General features: G+C 41.8%; 1 protein-coding gene across 1 annotated transcript in view; it reads right to left on the bottom strand.

Annotated features, from left to right (window-relative positions):
- HPSE2 (heparanase 2 (inactive)) overlaps positions 1 to 16938 on the bottom strand; it is a 2768318-nt gene that overhangs the window by 171273 nt on the left and 2580107 nt on the right. The window contains exon 11 of the mRNA XM_069611539.1: positions 9051 to 9197. Within this exon, the coding sequence (XP_069467640.1) occupies positions 9051 to 9197 (147 nt within the window). The remainder of the gene's footprint in view (positions 1 to 9050; positions 9198 to 16938) is intronic.

Below are 16938 nucleotides of genomic sequence, written 5' to 3'. Positions count from 1 at the left end.
ACCATGTATTTCTCTGCGACCATCATGTAACCCTGGTCACTTGTACTTATCGCTATTGTCCTTGCCTGTATAGTATGTAAATGCATGTAACTTGTTGATCCTGCTTTAAGTCTCTGGCACCCAGTTACCTCAGGGTTCGGCGTGCGGTATAAATAAAGAAACTAAACGAAACTAAACTAAACATAATCTACCACCCTCCTGGAGCCATCAAGACCTCCTCCAGACACTAGGTCACAATCTAAAGCTCTCCTTACAAGTAACCCTCTTAGGTGACATTAACCTCAGACTCAACGACCACAACGACCTTCCAGAGTCCTCTCTTGCCAACTCGCTTCTTGCCCTAGGCTTCTGTCAATGAATCAACAACCCCACACACATCTAAGGATGAACGCTAGACTTGCTAGTCAACCTGGACTGCAATGTCTCCATTGAGGCCAACAAGCCTTGTCCATGATTAGAGCACCATATAATCACCTTCTCTATCCCCTTGGCAAGACACACTAAACCCCTACTAAGCAACTACTACCATCAATGGCAAGCACCTCGAGAAAACTTGCCAAAGAAAATATCCTACCTTTCCTTGACCCACTCAAAATGGAATCCACCAGGAACCTTGACCCTCAAATCCTAGCTGATCACTGCACAAGCACTGTAACTGCAGCTGTCAACGCTATCACCCCTCTAATCCAAAAAAAGCAAATCCTGCATCTCATGCTAACTCATGGTACTCCCAAGAGCTGGCCGACCTTAGGTCTAAGAAACAAATGGCAGAATCCTGCTGGAAAAACTCCCCTACTGACACCCTTAAACAGGAATGCACTAGCCTGGCCAAACAATACAAACAAGCCATCATCTCAGCCAAAGCCTACACTTTTAACACTAGAATAGCCAATGCCAACTCTAACACGCGAGAGCTATTCACTATCCTTAGAGAGTTAGAATATCCTACCCCCTAAGTCTCCACCGAGAACAAAGACCTTGCATGGTGCACTAGCATTCAAAACGCTGTGCTGCAAAAAGTTGACATACTACAACAACAAAAAATAGCCGCCAAACAATCTAACCCCAGACCCGCCCCCCTAGAACCTCCCGCAAGCCATGACATCAAATATGTCACCTCTGACACCCCCCGGTTCAGATTTAACAAAATATCCACCTTGTACACACTACATATCTTGAAAAGCCTTAATCCTTGGAGATGTCTGACCAGCCCTACTCATCAAAGACTGCTCAGATGCACTAGCCCCAATCAACACAGCATTTATCAATGCATCATTCACTACAGGTCAAATCCCATCCTTGCTTAAAGAAGCATGGGTCCTACCGTTACTAAAAAAAAAACTCTCTTGATCCATCCATACCGAACAACTACAGACCGATCACCGCAGTACCATTCCTTCTAAAAATACTGGACAGAGCTGCCTATGTCCAGATCCAACGTCATCTAGAATCAAATCATATCATAGGTGCATGCCAACCAGGGTTTTGCCCTGGCCATGGTACTGAGTCTACACTTCTCGATCTAAAAAATCAGATGGATGAGATCAGGGACGAGGGTAAGCCTGCCCTACTGCTCCTCCTAGACCTATCTGCGGCTTTTGACTCAGTAGACCACAGTATTCTAAGCCACCATATCACCTCTGCAGCTGCCTTCTCTCCAGAAGCAGCAGCTTGGATTACCTCCTTCCTAGAAGGTCGAGTTATGAAGGTATTTTTTGGTATTTTTTGATCAAGCATGTACTGCACCTGCTCTGCAACTGCGGAGTACCCCAATGGTCATGTATCTCTCCCACGCTGTACAATATTTTCAACAAGCCTCTTTTCGACCTCCTGGACACTCAGGGCATAGTCTACACCAACTACACTGATGACATCCAAATCCTCCTCCCGCTATCAGGCAACTACACCCAGGACTCTGCCCTGTTAAACTCCACATATGCCACCATCCAAGCCTGGATGACGACCCATGGCCTCTGCCTTAATGACGAGAAGACAGAATTACTTTGTCGCTTATAGATAGTCCAAAACCTCTGTAAATCAGAGGTGCACATGGCATTGTACATAATTTCAAAGTGGATAAATGAAAAAGAGCAGGGTGGGCACCACCAAAATTCAAAATTATGTAAATCGAGGTTAATAGAGTAGTAAAAGTTCCAAGGAGCTGACTGTGCGAAGTCCAAAGACACTTAGGGCCTCATTACACGGATGGCGGTAAGGGTTTACCGGTAAATCCTTACCGCCTTACTACGAGGTCCCTTTGCGGGTTGGGGAATTTAACGCCTGCTTTTTGCAGGCGTTAAAAACCAACGCGCAAAGGGACCAGTGGACCTAATTATGGTACCGCAATTTGCGGTACCGTAATTAGCGCCTTCCCCATTCCCATAGAGCCCTATGGGGCAAAAATGGAAATGGGGAAGGGCAATGGTGGAAGGGGGAATTACCGCTCCGCCAACCTTGGAATAGGGCGGTAATTCCCCTTTCCACCAAGGCAGTGCCAGTATTTTACCGGCTTGAACCATGGCGCTAGTAGCGCCATGGTTCACCGCCATCCGTGTAATGAGGCCCTTAGACTCAATAAATATTGCAAAAGAAAAACTGAGTGCAACACCCAGCTAAACATTCGCTCTCATTATGTTCCCCAATATGAGGTTACTTTGGCTATGTTTTTGTAGTTACATGATTTACTGTATAACAGAGGATTCAGCCCTGATGAAGGAGTGAAGCACTCCGAAATGCATTGGCATGACAGCCCTTTAACTCTGTTTAAGCTACAGCTGGCCTCTCCTTCTGCTTGAAAATTAAACTAACACTTTAATTAAGCATATTGGAGTATTGCTGCATATCTTTGAATATACACGTCAGCATAAAGACAGCATAAGTACATATTGGAAGAGCTTCACCCCTACCACCGAGTAGCCCTGTATTGTGGAACATAATGAGAGTGACTGTTTAGCTGGGTGTTCCACTCTGTTTTTCTCTTGCGATTGTACATAATTTGCCACTGGGCAGTAACCATTGAGTTTTTATGTTGCCTGATTTTATTTCTATAGGACGTTCTTAATTTAAAAATAGCTTCTTTCATTTCATTATTTGGTAATCTCGATTTTTTGCATTACGTATATTAGACCTCAATTGTTTTTTCAGGTGCACTATAGCAGCACCATGAATTCTTCCAGTACTAGGAGCATCGTGAACATTTCTAGTATCACTCTTGTCCATCGCTTCCAAATGGTGTCTATGTGTTCATAATAGACTCCAAGATTAAAGTCGTCAGTGCTTTAAATATCTGCAAATAAATTAATGATGGCCTCATTTATGTTTACCACGTTTTTGTACTGTCCAGATTAACCTGTTAGCAGCACTGTTAACATAATTATCCACAGCCACAAGGCCCTCCACCCATTTATTGGTGGATTGAATCTCAAATTGAAGAGAAGCATCATCACTAGTCGTATTATAATCCATGTAAAATGTTAAAATATTATTAAATAGGTCACTCTGGACTAATACATAATCTATCCAAGATTCAAAGATACCATTTGACCAAGTAAATGGACAAGGTTGACCGAGCTTCACTTCTGGATATAGTTGCCTGAGGTCCAGGCTAGATATAATTACCTCGCAAAGATGACATTTTGCATTTGTGATGTTCTCATCTACGTTGAATTCTAATGCTTTAACCTTATAGAAATGTGTCCTAGTTTTAAAGCAGTCATCCTTATCCTTATTTACTGGTTTAGATGGAAATCTTTGAAAGTTGAAATCCCCCATGACAATTTGTATTTGTTTTATTTATAAAGTGCAGCCAGGCCCCTAGGCATCCGGGCGCATCATTTAAATACAGGTTGCAGAACATTACAGGTACATACATTAGATAAGGACGCTGCATACGTGTTGCAGATACATAAGTAATACAGTTACATACAGTAAATAAAGGAAGATACAGTTAAATAAAACAGTACAGTATTTACAGTAGAAACAGTAGGGCAGACGAACAGACCTAAGATCAAGGAAGTTAAGCTGTCATTGTATCCAGATCCTGAAGCCAGCGCTTAGTGTTGCGCTTGAATAAGTGGAAGGAGGGTTCTGATCTGAGGGAAGCAGGGAGTGTGTACCATAACTTTGATGCCCGTACAGGGAAGCTAGCACCACCCGAGTTGTGGAGTTTGAATCTCGGTATGGACATTGTGTTAGCTTGAGCCGCTCTACATGGTCTTGAGGACGTATGGGAGGTCAGTTGGTTAGTAAGGTAGACTGGAGCAAGGTTAGCCCTGGCTTTGTGTGTTAGGGCAAGAGTTTTGAGAGATATTCTGTGCTCTACCGTGAGCCAGCACAGGTTACGTCTAGTCTCAGAGATATGCGCCTTCTAGGGGATGTTAAGGACAGCCCTGATGGCGTTATTCTGAATTACTTGTAACTTTTTCATGTTTTTGTGGCTAGTACCTAAATAGAGGGTGTTACAATAATCCATTTTGGACAGAACTAGAGTTCTAGCAAGTGTGATGCAATTAGGTGTAGAAATGAAGGGCCTGCAGGCGATGATTGGTTTGCAAGTATATGCGGAAGATGTTGCTACCGCGTTAGTTTGTTTGGAGAAGGATAAGGTGGCGTCTGGGTAAATGCCAAGTGTTTTAGTGTTGTTTGATGAGACAGTAATGGAATTGCCATCTATAGAAAATGATTTGAAGGCAGTGTTAAGTTTTTTTAATTTAGCGTGTGTACCAAGGATAAGCAGCTCAGTGAGTTAAGACAAAGACCATGTTGCGCCATCCATGCTTGTATCACTGAGTATATTTAGTTGAGTGTTTTGCTGTCAATTGCATAGTCTCCAGAGATAGGAATGAGTATCTGGGTGTCGTCCGCATAGTTAGTATATGTGACACCAGATAGTCAAGGATATCAAATAGGGGCTTTGTGAAGACATTATAGAGCGTGGGGGACACACAAGAACCTTGCAGAACCCCCCAAGGTACCAGGGAAGGTTCAGCAGAGTCAGTGGGAGAGAAGACCCTCATAGTTCTGTTTGCCAAGAAGGAGCTGATCCAAGAGGTGGCTGAGTCGGAGAAATGTGCTGCAGATTTAAGATGGTGGCATAGTGTTTGGTGGTTGACCAAATCAAAAGCTGCTGACAGATTGAGCAGTAAGAGGAGTGCTAGTTTACCATTGTCCTTTAGTACTTGAATTTGAGTGGTGAGATCTATCAAGGCAGTTTCCGTGCCGTGTCTTGGTAGGAAACCAGATTGCCTTAGTGCCAATAGGTTGTTAGATTCTAGATACGCCTGTATTTGCAGGTAGGCTGCCCTATCCAATATTTTTAGAAGAGAGGGGACCGTTGTTATAGGTCTGTAATTAGACGGGTTGGTTGGGTCAAGAGTCGTTTTTTTGATTAGAGGAATGACCCAAGCGTCTTTTAAGTTATCAGGCACTACTCCAGTTTTGAAGGGGCATTGATAAGGTTAGTAATAAATGGGGCAAGGTCATGTGCTACTGCTTTGATGATCAGAGCAGGGCAGGCATCACCTTGGCAATTCGAAGGTTTGAGTTTCCTAATGATATTTTCCACTTCCCAAGTTGACAGGGGTGAGAAACTAAATGGTTTACAGGTAGGCTCAAAGGTGGAGGTCTTATTGGGATGTTGTTTGTATTCAGGGTCAGAGAGTAGCAGGCATTTCTTCACGTTAATTTTAGATTGTAGCAGAGCTATTTTATCTAAGAGCGCCTTTTGAATGTTAGTGCACCATAGTGCATCTTTGATGCATTTGTCAACAGGGGCGATAGGAGATTCCAGTTCTTTAAGGATCTTGAAAAGTTCTTTTGTATTAGATTCCGCTTGTATATAATCCTAGGGGATTGTACATAAGCCATTCATTGATCAAGTGTTCCACATACTCAACCACAGTAGCAGTTTTCTGACCTCCCGAGTGGTCATAGATGTTAACTATAAGGAGTTCTCACGCTCGGCCTCCCAGTTGGATCATTATAATTGCTGCCAGTCCGTTATATACTATGTGGGTTGGCTTAAACTCTACCATGCATACTGAGTTTCTAGCCCCAATGAATAATTCTCCCAAAGGTCTGCAAACCTGATTGCGTTGTGCAAATCTCTGTACCATATGATAACCATCAAGACTATATTTACCAGTGAACAAGGTTTCTTGCATACAAAAATATCAACCTCTGTCAATATACTGCGGTCGTAGGGTTCTTAATAAATGAGTCAAACTGCTGGAGTTCCACAAAACCATGGATAACATCCCTGCTTCAGTATTTGTTGGTCAATCCATATGGTTTGGTGTAGGCTAAGGCTACCTTAATGAAACAATCCTGGGTCCGCACCGACAATGTCCTGTATGCGTGAGGTCATAACCAGAGTGCTTTGCAAAATGAAAGATAAAGAGATGAAAACATGTAATACTAAGTACCATCTATCTTCCTGTCAGTTGTGGATCAAAGGGTCCCTCTGGTTAATGGAGTGCTCTGTGGTTCTTAATTAAAGCGGCAGGTCTCCCTTGAGGCTGCGGTGAGAGCAGACATTCTGGCTCTTTCAAACCACATACTTGTACCTTCTGAATGGTGTCCCCTTGCAGGGATGACTACTGTAAACCCGCAGTCCCAGACATGACATTTCACTATCAATCGATACTGAGAGTGGGTGCTGGCATCAGGCTGACAACAGTTGCATATGAAAGGTTGTTGGGGTTTCCAGTCTCCTTTGTTATCCTCTGCAGTCAGGCCCCCTGGGGCTTGATTTAATTACTTTCTGATTAGTATGCACATTTCTGCCACCAGCTACATGACCCAACAAAAGGACAGGGCAGATCTGGCAGGAGGAAACTTTGTCCCTCCCCATCTGGAGAAGCATTGTGTACTCCTCATGTCATATCCCAGTTAAATTTGACAGGTGGGGCTGCGGCTGTAGACTGTGTCCACCCAGAGTACACAGGTCTATGCGTATGTCACGTGGTGAGCATAGGAAAATGTGTGCAGATTAGCCCCAGTCATTTTCCGGAGGTTGATCTACCATCATACAATTTCATTTAAAATTTCAAAAAGCCCAGGCAAGCACACACCCACCGTGCGGCTGGCCAAAATCCTCACGCTGCAGGCGAGTAATCATCATATCAGTGGGCTCATTGCCTCTTTTGACCTGGTTCAACTTGGGAGTCCACCCCATTAATGTCTGTCGATTGGTTATCATACTATGTTCTTCAGTATGGGCAGACAAAACCACATCGATCAGTTGAACCCCATTTTTTCACACCTGTTGATCTTTATATAGATTATTACACAGTGAGACTAGGGCTTTCAATATAATGAGTGCATCAGAGTCAGGTTGATCGTTCTCCTCTGTTCATTCTGAAGAGCTGTAGGAAACGTAAAATGCTGGCGAGGACGCATACATGCTTTCCACTATTCCCTTTAAATCCAGGGATTTAGACAAATGCATCCCGCTAGTGGCATCAGTGCCTGTTATGGTACCCAAACTAAGACCATCATTGTTTTTTCTTGGGTTGTTTACTTGAACAAAGTCACCTAATGAGTTACGGTGCAAGCTTAAGCACATGATTAGATATGAGTTGTTATCAACGGTACAATGTTCATTCATCCTCCTTTTTTTAGCAGTTTTTTGCCGAAAAATGTCTGAAAATAACCCATCAGAAAATATGGGGGTTGAGGGGCTGGAGAGGTGGTAAGGGTAAGGGTATAAAAGAGGTAGAGGAGACAGTAAGATAGGGAATAAATAAAAGCGCAGGCGGGCCACATGTACATCTCCCAGAACATACATGTAAGGTATTAAGGGTTTATGCCTTGGTTTTGTAACTCACTTTTACACTCCCTGACTTGAAAAATAATAACCAATATGCTGGCTCTCATTTTTGTAAAAAATTGAAATTGCATGCAGGGAACCGCCAATGTTATCACTTACATGTTGTTCACTTTCCTGCATATCATTTTCAACTTTTGAATGACAAAGTAAAGGATACATACGGGCAAAATCACCATCACTCCTCCTTTTTATACTCTGTTTTGTAAAAGAATGTAAATGTTGCATGCAAATTATGCTTGAAGATGGTATTTACAATGGAATGCTATGGAATCAGCCTGATTTTAGCAGGTGCTATGTACAGGTAGCTTCCTTAGGAATCCATTGGTTGAATGCCAAACTGTAAATACATGCAGGCAGTAATTTTGGATGAGCATGTAATGTAAATTAATGGTGTAAAGGCTTTTACACAATTGTTTATGTCACGGCTGGTTTTCATTTATTTGTATGGTTGAGAGGATGGCCTGTGATAACTTACGTTTCCGCCACCCCCTTCCTCTGCACCATGCAAATGCTACAACATTTGTTCCGGCATGTATTTTCATGCCGATGCAAATGCTGTGGATTCTTATGGAGTCTCATGGCTTTTTGCACCATCAAAAATCAGGTGGAATCTTTAGGAATCCATTGTAAATGCCTTCTGTTATGCTCACATGGCAAGCACCATTTACACAATTTGCACGTCGGATTCCAAAAGGGCGACGCACTATTGCGTTAAATGCCTTTTTAGCCTTCCCTTTTGCACTATGACGTGCAAATGAGAAAAATCCGATGACGGGGACCCGTTTACACAAAAGTGTAAACGTACAGGTCCCTGACGCCAAATTATGTGGAGACTCGAATCTGAGCTCTTGTACAATTTGAAGGCAGAATAGAAATTAATTCTTGAAATGTTATGTCTGCTTTGTGCCCCTTTTCTTCCTTCAAATGGAGTGAATATCTCCTGCAGCAGAAAAGCAAGGCGAAAACTGCTTTATGCCTGGTTTTATGCCTTGATATACTGCTGCAGAGATTATAAAAATGACTCTCATTGGTTTGACATGGTTGTCATGCCACTGGAAAAACTTGTTTTGTACGAAAAAACATGCTTACTAATGTAAACCAGGGTCGTTTTTCCTGAGACAAAGCAACACATCTAGCCAAGTACATCCAATATATAACCTGGCCTTAAAAGAGTGACCATGATGTTTACAATAATACAAGTTACCTACCGCGATGCACTTACTTTGACTGTAGCCCTTCTATCCCATAAGGTTGAAGAAGGTATTGGTGTACAATCTTATCTCGCAGTGTCCCAGCCAGCTTGATTTTCTTTCTTGATCGATGGAGATTGATGATGTAAAGGGTGATTGATCCTCGGACATAATTATGACTGTGTTTAGGGAGGAATGAAGCGAAACATATGTAAATTAAAAGCAGACAACAACATTTTGTACAAAATTCAGCAAAATGTTACACACAACATCTTAATCTGTAAAAAGAGCAATTACATGCCAGTAACAATAGTGCTTACGTTCTCTTGAGATCCCTGCATGCAATCTTCAACGTTTACAAAATTGAGTGGAAAATGAAAGAGTAAAAACAAGCAAAATTGCCTTTCCTCCTTCATTTTACTTGCCGTTTTATATAATATGGTGCTAATTTTGCTCACGAGTGTAATTTGGTGGCGGGGAGCCGTTACGTGTAGAAATAAACATAGGCGGCTCCCGGTCGCCACATTTTGGTAATTTGCATGGCGGTGTGCAGATGTTCAGGGCAAAAAGTGACATGCCGCTTTTGCCCTGCACATTAGCACTCCACTTTGCATGTGAGTAAACACTGCCTACCATGCTTGCATAGCAGGCAGCTTTTTCTATTACAAATAAAAACGGCCTGCCATGTGAGCATGGTATGCAGCATTTCATTGTAAATAGTAATTTAGTTGTACATGCTGCTTGCCATGTGAGCAAGGTAGGCAGTGTGTACAATGGATTCCATGGAGTTTGCCTGCTTTCCCCAGCATTTGCTAGGTCATTTGTGTGGCAGAGAGGAAGGGAGGCGTCGGAAACCCAAGTTGCATTCCACCCCTCGTCTCCGACATACAAACGGACGAAAATGAAAATGTGGTAAGCACCATGAAAGAAAGGTGTAAAAACCTTACGTAAGGCTTTTGCATATTTCTTTCACGTTAAGCCACGGACCAAAAATGAGCTCCTATATAGATGTCGCCTGCTAATTATGCTTTGCAGACAGCATTTACAATGGAATCCTCCCACTTTTACGATGTCCTAAATGTATGTGTGTATGTGGATTCCATTTGTTTTATGTCTGCATGAATATCTCATACAGGTGTAAAACCAGGAGGCACTTTAAGGATGAGAGGAATGCATAGCGGAAATGCTATGGGGGAACCCAGGAGGCACCCTTATGTGTTTCCTCCAAGGGCAATTTGGGCGAGCTGGCCTGGTGGAAGGGCACCCCACGATGCTGATTTTATCTCGCCTCATGAAGCTTGTTCTGGAACGGAACGCGTGGTGTGTTTTACCCGTGGGGATAAGTGCCTCTTCCCCTGGTCTGCATGTATGAGGATTTTTTTACTTACCTGTGTTCCATGTTGTGAGGCAAAGTAAACAATAACATGTATTTTTTTACACTCCAGGTGGATTTTTGACTGCTTCGCATTTGTTTACCTGTTCTGGCTCGTAAGGATTTTGCCTGTCTGCCATGGGAAATTGCTTATGTATATACATATATATATATATTCAGTAAAACATTTTTGTTAAAGGGACTTTATGGTTAAGTTGCGCTACTGAAAACCTATGAAATTCAGTAAAAAAAACGTTGTTAAGGGACGTTATGGTTTCAAGTAAAACCGACAAACCCCTGACATTCACCAGTTATGGTAAGCTAAGCAACCATAACTCGGGCCGCCAACGTGCATTTCTAAGACTAACACCCAGGACATCAAAGATGACATCACAATGTCATGGATGACATCACTGATGACATTACATGTCTGACTCGCTCTTTTTTCCTTTAGTGATATATCTTCAGCAGTAATAAAAAATACTTTATTTGTTGATTTATACTTCAAATATGTTCTTACAATACTTCACTTAGGGTCCACTCAAAGCATATGAAACATATACATAGGGAAAATACACACTTGAAATATAGCAATGCTTTCTGTGTATGAAGACAATCAGTAAGGTTATCAACACTTTCTTATTGTTCTGCTATTTTTCTTTTACTGTACTTTATCTGGATATGCTCATATTTGTATTTGCATTACTTTCTTTAGGGTGCAGTCACATCATGTGTTAGTTATACATAGGGAAGTAGTAGGTTTGAAGCAGAGCAATCATTTATGTGCATAAAAATAATCAGTTAGGTTATGAACACTTTCTGGTTCTACTGCTGCTTTTTTGCGTACTTCACGTTCCCTGTTTAAACTCATATTTGTATGTGTTGTTGTATGTTTGTGTTTTGTATGTAATAATGAAATTATGTAGTAAATGGGTTTTATTAGCCACTTATTACATGTTGCACAGCACACAAAACTCTAACAAGAAAGCATTTATCATTTCACTATTCAACATGGGAAGATTATGAATATTGCACCTCCATCATGTATGCTGCACACAATGCTTATGTTTATACATGAGTAGCTTAGTATACTGTAAAGAACTTCATAATAGAATGCTATTAATATCAATGCATTGCTTAATGTTCTACATAGCGCATGATATCTATTCCAATGATCCTTGACACTTTTTTGTCAACATTATAATAAGAATACCTTGTACAATCTTTTGATTGATGTCATCAATGACATTTGTGATGTCATCTTTGACGACCTGGGTGTTAGTCTTAGAAATGAACGGTGGTGGCGCGAGTTATGTTTGCTTAGCTTGCCATAACTGGCGAATTTCAGGGTTTTTTCGATTTTACTTGGAACCATAATGTCCCTTTAACAACTTTTTTTACTGAATTTCATAGGTTTTTAATAGCTCAACTTAACCATAACCTCTGTTTATCAACGTTTTTTTGACTGAATATACATATGCATAGTGTGATTTTTTATATACAGGTAACATAGAATATACTGAACCCCCTGCTAGTGATTTTGATGTCTGCGGATTTAGCGTATGTCCGCGGACGGACGCAGACAACATCACCACTACCCAAAAACTCAGGGGGTATCTTAGATTGTTCTATCATGCCATATAAACACAGAACAAGTTAAAAAAGCAGCACATGAACACATTATATGTAATAATAAATAAAAAGTGGAACCTAAATATGTAACACTTCAACCGTCTATTTAAATAGCATATGTACTAAAATGGAATATACCAAAACAAAAAAGATATGCCTCCAACATAATTACCTCGCAGAAAATGCACAGCAAGAAGCAACAGCAGACCTACACAACAGTAACAACAAAACTTACCAGAAACTATTAAGTAAAGTGAATTGTTCTTATATATTTCTAAACTTTCTGTATTAGCTACACTAAAAGTAATATATTTTTTTTCACAGAAATGTCCAGTACTTTGGAATGGCTTGAAGAAAATTTCCCATGTGATGAAATGACTGAAGACAGTAATACTAATGGTAGACGCTTCTCTATATAAACCAATTAATAGTCATAACTTTATGTAATCTTAACACATTTTTTTTTTAACAAACCATACAAACAGTGAAAATAATATAGCAAAATAGACATTAGAAAATACGCTGCAGCGCTGGGAACAGAAAATGGATAGGCTAATGGAAAATTTGAATCATTTAAAACATTTCGTGGAGGACCACATGAAATAAAAAGTTAAATATCATTGTCGCACATGTACCTGTTCCCCCTATCCATGTCCCAGTCAACTATCCCCAAACCCTCACAACCAAGAAACACATTATGATGAGACTTTCATCCCTTCATCCCCTCCCATCCAACCTCTCCAAACCCCTAACTCCCCTGTATTTGTGTCAGTTTCTGCTTCCCCCTCTCTTTCATACATTTTATATTTGTATATAATAAAAAAAATATTATGTGTGTTTTAATTCAGTCCTCTGTGTCTTGTTTTTTTAAAAGGCAGTTAATGTGTCCGTGGACAGTGCGGGTGTCCGGACTGTCTGCAATTAACCAAAATGGAGGTGTCCTTAGAACACTATACCTGGCTGTAATGTCCGTAATCAAAATGGAACTGTTCTTAGAACATACACGATGTCTGGAATGTCCGCAATTAACCAAAATGGAGGTGTCCTAAGAACACTATACCTGTCCGTAATGTCCTCAATCAAAATGGAACTGTTCTTAGAACACACTCGATGTCTGGAATGTCTGCAATTAACCAAAATGGAGGTGTCCTAAGAACACTATACCTGTCCGTAATGTCCGCAATCAAAATGGAACTGTTCTTAGAACACACTCGATGTCCGGAATGTCCGCAATTAACCAAAATGGAGGTGTTCTAAGAACACTAATCCTGTCCGTAATGTCCGCAATCAAAATGGAACTGTTCTTAGAACACACTCGATGTATGGAATGTCCGCAATTAACCAAAATGGAGGTGTCCTAAGAACACTATACCTTTCCGTAATGTCCGCAATCAAAATGGAACTATTCTTTGAACACACTCGATGTCCGGAATGTCTGCAATTAACCAAAATGGTGGTGTCCTAAGAACAGAATACCTGTCCGTAATGTCCGCAATCAAAATGGAACTGTTCTTAGAACACACTAGATGTCCGGAATGTCCGCAGTTAACCAAAATCGAGATGTCCTAAGGACGCTACATCCGTTCGTACTGTTCATAATTAAAATGGGACTGTCCACACTGTCCGTAGAACATCTACGCACATGAGCACCACACCCATAGGTCCTATGAACATCGCGCATGTCCGTAACTGTCCGTTGCACGTGTGTTGCACTTTTAATTAGTTTGAGGACCCAAACACTGTCCATAGAACACCTGCGTGCATGCGCCCAACCGTCCCTGCACATTTGGCATCCTGCTGACAGCCGTCCCATTCTCGTACGTGTCCGCAAAGTCATCATGTGACCGCGCCCACGCTGAGCATGTGTCCTGATTTTCGGACACTGTCCGGGTCCACGAACATTTTACAAGTACTTTTTTAGACAATCCAAAGTATTTTACAGTACAATGGCCCTGGCGATCTACATACTTTTTGGAACTTTTTTAGCCTTTTTTTGGTGTTCGATCTGTCTGCGGACAGCACCCCTATAAAAGGCCACACCCTAGAATTGCTCCTCATTGTGCTTCTGGCTACCTGACAGAGCATTGCTTCAGACCTGCATTTACTACCTGCATTGATGGGGATTTCTGCCTGCTGTCTCCCAGATGGCGACCCTGGCTGCTTCAGCTGCATCAGCACCCCACCCCCTCCACCATCACCATGTCCCCAAGGACCCGAAGAGGGGAACAGGCATGAGGATGTAGAGGAGACAAATGAAGGATGAGGTAGTGGAATTCCTTACTACCAGCACTCGCCGTGAGTCTTGAGTCTGCCAATTGTTTAGCACTGGATGGAGTGCCAAAAGCACGTGCGAATAAGGTCACCTGCAATCAGTGCAAAATTGTGCTGAGTCGTGGGAGGCCTGGTTCGTACAGCTTTGGTATGACATCAATGAAGCGACACCTAAGGTTAATCCACGGTGGGGCTATTCACAAGGTTGTACCTTGTGATAAACGTAGTAGGTTGAGTTCCTCTACAACATCCTCTGTTTCTGCTCCTGTCACCACAAGGACAGAGCATCACTCCAGCTGCCTCACAGGCCATACATGATGCTGTTGACCCTTACCTTTCGAGGGTCGCAATATTGTGTATGTACTGCGATGCAGTACTCTGCAGGGGGGAGAATCTTCGGAGTGCTTTCGAGACTGCGGTGAAGGAGCACGAGAAGGTCTGCCCACTACCTGAATAAGGCGCACCCTACATCTTCCTTTCTCCACCTGCCATTTCTTATCCCCATGGTTGGTTTCCTTCCCTTACCCTCCTTTCCCCTCCTTTCCTTGTGTGTCGTGTTTAAAAACAAAAAAAATAAAACAACAAAAAAAAGGCCGCCATTCACAGTTTAAAAATAGAAGTGACAAATAAATAGTGCAGGGCTCTGTGCATGTTCTAGAAGTCTGGGGACAGTTCACGGACATTTCTTTTTTGGGGGTGATGCCCTATCATAACCATTGAACTTTTCTATGGGAAGAAGTGGTGGCTCTGAAGGAGCCTTTTGGTGGTGTTTTTTTGTGTTTCAAAAACTTCAAATGATTAACACCTACTATAAAATATATTAATGTAATTCCAAAAAAGGTCGCAATGCGTTTTGTATATTTTGCAGAAAAATCTGATTGCCAGCATAAGTAAGATGTACTCCATCTCTGCGAAAAATGTATGTGCTACGAAACATAATATTTTCAGTGTGAAAAGAGGACATACCAACATCTCTTAAAAAGGCACAAACAGCCTTATTGATATTGCGCTGCGCTTTCTCCATTTGTGGACCAAATAAAGAAGAACGCAGCCACATTTGTCTTTATGCAATACGAGAAAAAATTACTTGGGAATTTGGAAACATGTCCATGACCTTTCCAAGTCCTTCTTCCATTGCAAATTGCAAAGAAATTCCAGACTCATGTCCTAAACTGTTCCCTCCACAATGAATTATAATTATGTCTGGATGAAGCTGTGTCTCCAAAGTAGCACAGAGAGGAACCAAATCCAGCCACTTCATTCCACGCACTCCTTGCCAGTGCACTTCCACATGAGGGAACCCAAGATGTGCAGCTACTCCATAGCATTCTGCATGCACCTCCAACCAATGTATCCATGAGTCTCCCAAAATCCAGATAATCTGTTTTCTGAAATACAAAGCCATAGTTATCTGTTCTTCTCTCAGGAAAAAGACTTTCTGACAAACTCTCTCCTTACACAACACACCCAGTAAACTTTATTGACCAATCCCTTGCTCTACTCTTCTCATTTGCATGCCTCGCCACCCCAAAACCCCTGTATGTAATACGCGGTGTCCGCAACAACCGCCATGTCCGCCGGACATATCAAAAATCTGAGCGTGATGAATGTAAATGTAAATAATGTACCACATATCCCCTTTGAGGTTGGCTCTGAAAAGAGCCTTTTTTTTGTTTTTTTTGCAGATGCTTGACAGACACCTTTTATTTTGTATTTTTTCTTTTTTTTTCTTACTTTACTCCTAAAATCTTCACATAAGCTTCTCCAAAGCAACCCTTACATTCCAAAACAGCATGGCATTTCCCATAAAAGATAAAGAAATGCCATCTTCTTTAAAATAAACAGCATTACTGGAATCAATATTCTCATTATTACAGAAGAACATACCGGCTCTAAGCATGAAAGCACACATGCCTCGGTTGATTACACACCTAGCAATGTTTTGCTGAGGACAAAAAACAGAACTATTGTCCCATATTGCCCTAGGTACTAAACCAGAAAAAATAACTTTGGCATTTGGAAGGGCGTTCATTACTGCTTGAACCAAGTGTTCCAAATCTGCCAACAAAGTAGGGGCACTGACATAGCCCAAATGCAAAGCACCACAGTGCAAAACTACCAAATGGGGACTGTTCATCCTATCCATATCTTTACAAACTTGTACAATTCCCTGTACATTGCAATCAGGGACAGTGCTCCACACCACCTCCACTCCTTTAACATCAAAATTGTTTGCCACATTCCTGCATTTAGTATACTACTGTAAACCATGCACAAACATATCTCCAACCACCAACACTGTGACTTTCTCCACCTTTGCCATCTTCACTACACACAACCTCTTTCAACACAAATCCACAACCTCAACACCTGCTTGGCTACTCCCTACATTCCCCTTTCATGCTGGATTTGCTGGATAGCCCCGGATGTGGCACGACCTTTCCGGGGACAGCCGCGGTGTCCGCGGAGCGCGTAACTCTTAGACAGCCTTTCTACCATTTCCACTTCACTCTCTGTGCCATTCCCTCATTGGATACAGCTAAGCAGTCACACAACCAGCCACCAATCATATCCAAGACCTCTACATCTAACTCCATCATCATAGTTCAGCACTTCAAATGTACTGTTGATCACTCTGAGTACAA

This window comes from Ambystoma mexicanum, chromosome 8 (assembly GCF_040938575.1).
Source record: "Ambystoma mexicanum isolate Mex_15411 chromosome 8, UKY_AmexF1_1, whole genome shotgun sequence".
In the NCBI taxonomy this organism is placed as follows: Eukaryota; Metazoa; Chordata; class Amphibia; order Caudata; family Ambystomatidae; genus Ambystoma; species Ambystoma mexicanum.
Note: the sequence above shows the minus strand (reverse complement) of the source record. Positions and strands in the feature narration are given on the sequence as shown.